Source organism: Perca fluviatilis, chromosome 23 (genome assembly GCF_010015445.1).
Source record: "Perca fluviatilis chromosome 23, GENO_Pfluv_1.0, whole genome shotgun sequence".
NCBI lineage: Eukaryota > Metazoa > Chordata > Actinopteri > Perciformes > Percidae > Perca > Perca fluviatilis.
Genome location: NC_053134.1, coordinates 27224016 through 27231658, shown reverse-complemented (window position 1 = coordinate 27231658; position 7643 = coordinate 27224016). Strand labels below are relative to the sequence as shown.

The 7643-nt window shown below is 43.1% G+C and overlaps 1 protein-coding gene across 1 annotated transcript; it reads right to left on the bottom strand.

Annotated features, from left to right (window-relative positions):
• Positions 1–267: 267 nt before the first annotated feature.
• On the bottom strand, positions 268–7397 carry LOC120553521 (deoxyhypusine synthase-like). Its single transcript, XM_039792036.1, has 8 exons — positions 7036–7397; positions 6708–6829; positions 6007–6103; positions 3583–3669; positions 3388–3493; positions 3208–3311; positions 619–744; positions 268–403 (listed from the first exon to the last, which is right to left on the bottom strand). The coding sequence occupies exons 1-8, from the start codon at positions 7123–7125 to the stop codon at positions 308–310; spliced, it is 828 nt and encodes a 275-aa protein (XP_039647970.1). The 5' UTR covers positions 7126–7397; the 3' UTR covers positions 268–307.
• Between the last annotated feature and the right edge of the window lie 246 nt (positions 7398–7643).

Here is a 7643-nt window from a genome sequence, read left to right as displayed (position 1 = left end):
AACTCGCTGTATGTGCGCATGAGTATTTCCGCCGACACGTTTGTTTGTGGTTGTTACCATGGTGAATCGCAGTAACATGGCTCCATTCATGCTGCCTTTTTATTGTGGTGGTGCATGCGCGTGAACCTACTCTGAGTTGATTGAACCAACTCATATCAGCTGTTCTGAAACTGAAAACTCTGAGTTTCCCATCTCAGGGTAAATCAACTCAGACATCAGGGTTACACTCAGTTTGTTAAACCTTCTACCTGAAATAGGGCCCTTACTGATTCCATCTGAAGCTTTGTATTCCAGACCAACAATTTGTTTATCTGTTTTCCTTGCCAGCTGTCTTCTTATTAGCATGGACTGCAAAGGTCTCTGCCACCAATAGGGGGAAAACGATGGAAGCATCTGCACACACCTGGAAAGACAGAAAGGAGAAGCTGTGTATTAAAATATACAAAAAAGTTTCAAGATGATATATAATACACTATTGCATTTGTGTTGAGCCAGGATAAAGATCTATTGGGCCAGCGATTATTTAACATTTTCCAGAACAGACTACTGTATATATGTGTTAAATTAATAATTGGAACATAACTTTGACATTAGTTTATAATACTTAATATCAAATACCTTCACAGGTTTAGCATCTACTTTGATCTTTCCCCAGGACATGGCCTCATCAGGACTGCCCCCTGAGTCAGAACCATCAAACTCCTGAGCCGTGTTCACATACACTGCGTAGTCGGCTCCATTCCTCTGGAAGGAGACAAAGCCTTGTATCATTAAGTCTGCTACTAATGCACCAATGCAAATACAATGTAACAATTTCACATCAATGTGATGGCACTGTGGAAGGCAGACCGATTGGCTTACATTGCACTTTCAACTGCGTTTCCTCCACAGCCTTTTGAAATATTGTAATATTTGAGCACTCAAGAATCTCTCTATGGATGGGTCAAACAAACACAAAACTTGTGTCCCACCAGTCTGGCTTCAAGGCTGGTCACTCAACAGAAACTGCCCTCCTTGCTGTCACTGAGCAGCTTCACATCGCTAGAACAACCTCTTTCTCTTCCATCATCATCTTTATGGACCTTTCTGCTGCCTTCGACACAGTGAAACACCAGATCCTCATTTCGACACTCCAGAATCTGGGTGTCTCAGGCTCTGTGCTCTCTTTGCTGACATCTTACCTGGCAGACTGAACCTCCCGGGTAACTTGGAGAGGATCTAGCTACGAACCTTGCCCACTCAAAACTGGGGTTCCCCAGGGATCAGTCCTGGGTCCCCTCCTCTTTTCTCTTTCCCCCACTCTCTCGGGTCTGTCATTCAGTCGCACGGCTTTTCTTATCACAGCTACGCGGCTGACACCCAACTAATTCTCTCCTTTCCTGAGTCTGAAACTCAAGTAGCAGCACGTATCTCGGCTTGTCTGACTGACATCTCTTCTTGGATGTCCGCACACCATCTGAAACTCAACCGTGACAAGACTGAGCTCCTTTTCCTTCCAGGGAAGGGCTCTCCTACCCAAGACCTGACTATAACAATTGACAACTCTGTGGTAGTCCCAACCCAGACTGCTAAAAACCTGGGTGTGACACTTGACGACCAACTCTCCTTCACTGCTAACATTGCTGCAACCACCCAATCGTGTAGATACATGCTGCATAACATCAGAAGGATGCGTCCCCTTCTAACGCAGAAGGCGGCTTGGGTTCTGGTTCAGGCTCTAGTCATCTCATGTCTAGACTACTGCAACTCCCTCCTGATTGGCCTGCCTGCATGTGCCATCCGACCCCTGCAGCTCATTCAGAACGCAGCAGCTCCCCAAGTTCTCTCACACCACACCGCTCCTCCGCTCTCTTCACTGGTTACCAATTGCTGCCTGCATCCGCTTCAAGACACTAGTACTTACATACAGGGCCACAAACGAATCAGCCCCAGCTTACATCCAGGACATGGTCAAACCATATACCCCAACCCGCCCACTTCGCTCTGCATCAGCCAAACTGCTTGCTGTCCCCTCACAGCGAGGGAGAACTAATCACTCAACGAAATCCAGACTGTTCACAGTCCTGGCTTCCAAATGGTGGAACGAGCTCCCCATCGACATCAGGATGGCTGAAAGCCTACACATCTTCCGCCGAAGGCTAAAAACACATCTCTTCCGACTAAACCTTGGATAAACAAAAAAAAAAATTCTTGAATCTGCACTTTCATATGTCTCTTTGTAGCTTTGCTTATTTAAAGCTAATGTACTTGCAATTACTACTTGTTGTCTCGAGTTTGAACCTTCACAGTTGAAAGCACTTAATTGTAAGTCGCTTTGGATGAAAGCGTCAGCTCAATGACATGTAATGTAATGTAATCTGGCCAGGATGGACCCTGCAGAGACAGACGTTGGCTACTCAGGGCACCCGTGTTGGCAAACATGAGGGAGTCGTCTCTTTGGTCTCCAGTGGGGCTCCATCTGTGGATCCTCAGGCTCCAGCCACATCAGCTCCATCTGCGGTGCCCTCTGCTGCTTCCCCCAGTGTTTCCTGTGATCCATACATTCCCACACCACCCAGGTATTCGGATAAGTTAGGGACATGTAGCCAGTTTTTACACCAGTGTTCCTAAAGTTGCTTTCACACCTGCCTTGTTTGGTCCATTTAACACGAACCCTGGAGCGTTTGGTTGTTGGTGGAGTCAGCTCTACAGTGCATCACTGCAAGACATCCTGCCTCTTGGTACACCCAGCTACCCTGTGTGGAATATGACCACATCTCCCTGGTCAGCTCCTCTACAGGTATGTCTCCATTTATGGCTTCCAACCACCCCTCTTTCCAGTCCAGGAGAATGAGGTTGCTGTCCCCTCGGTTACATGTTGACCTATTTTAACTTACTTTAGTTACGTAACTTACATACTTAACTGATCTTTTGATGAAGTAGTTTTGTTGCCTAAACAATTTCTGCAGGGGATTCACCATGAGCACTGATCGCTTTGGTTGCTGGACATTTGTAGGAATTGATAACGCCCGAAAAAGTGTGCATCCCTTTTTGTAAGATATCATACATACCGTTGTATGTCAAAATAATTAATACCAAAGTGTTCTGCTCTGAAAGACTTTTTTAGAAATAGCATTTCCTCACACCCCTTTGAAAGAAAGTATCCACAAGTACAAAACATATCTTTGGCTTGGGACAACATCAAAGTAAAAAATGCAGAATACTTACCCAGAAATTGGCATTGCATACTTGGTGTTTGGCTACACCTCCTCCCAGGATGATCATCCCTGTGCTGTTGGCAGCAATTGCGAGGCTGTTCAACTTTGAAATATCTGGAATCAACTGCATTGTGTAAGACCAACTTAAACCACAGAGACAAATTAAGTAAGCAGAGATGAACTCTTTTACCTTCAACTATGTCCAGTTTTAAGCCCGGGTTTTCAGCTGAGAAGACAAAGAGCTCGTCTCCTATAGCGCCGTCTGTCAGGGCAGGGCAGAACACCGGCATGTTATTCTGAAACAGACATCAGATCACTGCTCAGTAACTGCATAATCACTCAACAGTTGCATTTGTTCCCAGATCATTAGCATACCAGACCTCACCTTGTAGGCCCAGTAGTAAACAGATTCAGGGTTGTTGATCTCCTTGCCCAGCCGATGGATCATCTTAGATGGAGTCCAGCAAACGCCCTAACAAAAGTTGACGTAAAAAACAAAATCAGTAAGCTTAATGTCAGGGCTAGAGTGAGAATCTTAACTTTGATAATAGATAGAACAGTGATAGAAATTCCTCCTTCAAAATGTTCAATAATGGTTGGAATTTAGGACTCTGCCTTGTAGAGTCTAATGCAAGAGGGATTTGATAAAATTGCAATAATTTCAGGAAAAATGTAGGTATCAAAAATATATCATCTCACTTATTTTGAGTATTTGAACTAGTATTTTATGAACTTGCAGTAGAGCTGGGCAATATAGCCAAAATGTAGGGTAATTTCATGTCTAGATAACAATATACAGTACATCACAGTATAGCATTGTAGGATGAAGAACCTTTTGATTAACCCCTAAACTGAGAGAGGCAGTTACCAACGCCAAGAGGACTGGAATTTCAGTTTTACAACCTGAAATCTGCTAAAGAATTTTACATTCCACAGGACAAAACCCTAATCTTGAACAAACACACTGATGTTTATATTTCAAGTAACATGGAGCTGTTAGTTCTCCAAATGTCTGGTCCAAGGAGGACACAAACAGGACAGCCTTCTCTCAGAAATACCCTGCTGTGAGTAGAGGCTTTTGCCAGAAACACAGTCAAAACTCTCTCTCTTCTCCTCAGAAAGGAAGACAAAGGTGGACAGTTTATCACAAGCTGGCCGTTAGGCACATGTGTTCTCTTACTTAACGGATCCATCAAGTTCGGATGAAGTGCTGAAGTAGCTTGCAAAAGACTTACGGTACAAGGACATTCTGCTAACAGCTCCCAACTAGCCTAAAGTCAGAGCTGATGAACCAGTGCCACACGGTCATATACTGCACATCGAAGCGGACATTGCCCCGCCGCGTTGCAGGAGACAACCAGCTGATGAAGCAAGGTTTTGACTGCCTCCATCCACCCATCCATCCACCCATTTGAGTAGGTCAGAACTTTCGTTTGCCTGTGAACCGGGTTTGATGCTTTAGGTTTTGTAGGGAAGATATAGCAATAGGGCCTTCAGACGTTAATCTTCCGTAGACAAGCAGCTACAGATTTCTCTCATTCTGCATATCGGTTGCTTCATTTGCCATTAATATGTTGATTCTGTTAGTTCCCATCAGTCCTTTCTTTCATTCATTCATTTATCCTTATTCTGATTTAGTAGTGTCTATTCTTAGGTAAATAAATCCTTCATTTATAAAGAACCTGATAATATGAGTTTGTGAATGTGAAGTATTAATAATATTAATAATGAAGTACACTGAGATATGTATTGGGTGCCAAATGTAAAAAATTTAGATACAATTTTATAGCTGATATATTTTGATTATTTAGCTCACTTTCCTCACATTTAGATAATTTCTGTCACATTTAAGACAGAAATTAGTGTCCTTCCACCGCCCCATTACCTCCTCAGTTGAGGTCAACAGTGTCCCATCCTTACTGTACACAGCTTGGATGGTTCCCCATTTCCCCCTCCTGAGGTGGTGAACGGTTTTCCAGAAGCACCTTGGTGTCGACCGAAAGTCCTTCTCCATGTCTTCTCCAAACTTCTCCCACACCCGCTGCTTTGCCTCTTTCACGGCAGAGGCTGCAGCCCTTTGGGCCCTTCGGTACCCTGCAACTGCCTCCGGACTCCTCTGAGATAACATATCCCGGAAAGACACCTTCTTCAGTTGGACGGCTTTCCTGACTACCAGTGTGGGCCATGCCTCCCAGTCACACCTCTCCAGGTGTCTCCATCATTGCCCATGTGCGCATTGGAGTCTCTCAGCAGAACTATGGAGTCCCCCACTGGAGCCACATACAGGACTCCTATCAGGGTCTCCAAGAATGCCGAATACTCCGAAACTTTTGTTTGGTACATATGCACAAACATATGTACCAAACCCCCCCCCCCCCACAACACGCAGCCGTAGGGAGGCGACCCTCTCTTCCACCGGGGTAAACTCCAACGTAGCAGCGCTCAGCCGGGGGCTTGTGAGTATCCCCACACCCAGCCCTATTTTGTATACCACTCTGTACATGAAATACTTGACAAATGAAAAGTTCTGAATATTTTAATGAGAACTTTAGTGCAAAATGAACATACTTAGGTAATGTGCAAGGATCATAACGTAAGCAGCAAGGACTTAAATGTTGCCGTAAAACAGTTCAGCTGCTGTTTTTTTAACAATAAAAAAAATAACAATATAGAAAAATATATATACGCTAGAAGTTTTTATATCATTTTAACAATATATATGGTATTATGACCCAACCCTAACTTGCAGCAATTCTCCCTGCATTTTAGAACATTTTAGGAAAAAAGTTAAAATGTTCAATCCACACACCAGAGTGTTCTGCTTCAGCAGCATCTGCTTCAAGATCGGAGGCATCCATTTGTTAAACTTGACATAGTTTTCTTGGGGGATCAGAGTGTTTCCAGCCCTGCAGCCAAAATGACAGACACTGAATTGAATGTTCCTCTAAATTATGCTACGAGTTCAAAAAAAACAACTATTCAGTTAAATAGCACAGCAAATAGCTGCAATTGAGAAACTGGATTTGGCCATTATCAATGATCAAAAAAAGTTTGTTAATTTTTCTGTCCATCCACTTTTTAATCAAAAGCAGGGTTGGTAACTTTTTCCAATATACACTTTTTTATATATTATTTGGAATGGTATTTACACCCCAGCAGCAATAAATAACTTATGGGCTCTAAAAAGATCCGTCATCTGTAGCTGCTGGAATCCTGTGCTGTCCACTTGGAAAGAACCAATGATACGTCTCCTTCTCGCTGCGAGTAATCTACCCCTCTGGTGAGCTCATTACACATCATCGTCGTTAGGTACTGCAAGTCTACTACTACTCCCGAGGAGATGCTACTTTCAAAGCTTTCCACCAACCGTGCCTTTAATATTTGGTTTTCCAGTTCTAAGGCTGTTAAAGAAATTTAGCTAGTTCACTTCTTTCTTGAAATCATTCTCTATTATGTTTACAGCCACATTTTCAAGGTGTCATATCCTGTTAATCTGACATGTTCTCTGACATGTTATGACCTTTTTCGTACAGATCCTTGCCAGACATAGTAAAGTCTCCAATGTAAGCCGGGCTGAAACACTTCATCAGATCCTCTTCTATACCTCCAGCTGTGGTCACTAAGACACCCACCTACAGAGAAAGAATACAAGATATGTATCAGGGGCAGCAGCTAACGATTAGTTTCATTATTGATTAATCTTCGTAACTAATAAATTAATCATGTAGTGTATAAAATAGTAAAAATACTGTATAGGCTATATCACAGAGATTTATTTTAATATCTAGAAAACTATGAAAACCTGGTGCTAATGCTTCGTAGTTGAGGAGGGTTGTACCATTTTGTGTTCTGCGAGGTAGCGGATAGTCTCCCTGAGTCCGCTGCTGATGAGGTTTGAGGTGTAACCGAGGAAGATGGTGCAGCTCATCAGGCAGGGGCAGGTTGATGGGTCTTCATCAACACCTCCCTCCACCGGTTGCTGACGCCTCTCGATCTGTGCAGGGCATTAAAAAGACTGATAAAACTAGAAAAAGCAGTCATTAATCCAGCTGCTTGTATATGCACTGTTAACAGTAAATAAGTAAGGGTTAATTCTCGAGGAGGTGTCCATTTTCAGGAATTAATGGAGGATGGAAGAGGCGTGAACCGTCCAATGCTGCTTATACCACGGTGACTTGCCAAATAACATTTTTGCATTTAAATGAGTTTTACAATCAAAATCTAAAGTTTTTTTCAAACAATAACTCTGTTTCCCATGGTACACCTAAGGGTTTGACTTATACCTGGAACAATCAATCCCATCTCATTAGGTTCTTATGGAATGCAAACGTTGTACACTACTCCAGTAAATAGGAAAGACCTAGAGAGATATTTATAGTCTGCCCAGCTCATAGAACCCTTCAGCTCAGACAGATACGATCCAGAAAGCTAATGTCATTCTAGCAG

Coding starts and splice junctions, on each gene's coding strand:
- LOC120553521 (XM_039792036.1), bottom strand. CDS start 7,125: ATGAGCTGCACCATCTTCCTCGGTTACACCTCAAACCTCATCAGCAGC. Junction 6,104..6,707: donor TACGAAAAAGGTCATAACAT/GTCAGAGAACAT, acceptor TTTTGGCTGCAG/GGCTGGAAACACTCTGATCC. Junction 3,670..6,006: donor TGCTGAAGCAGAACACTCTG/GTGTGTGGATTG, acceptor AACTTTTGTTAG/GGCGTTTGCTGGACTCCATC.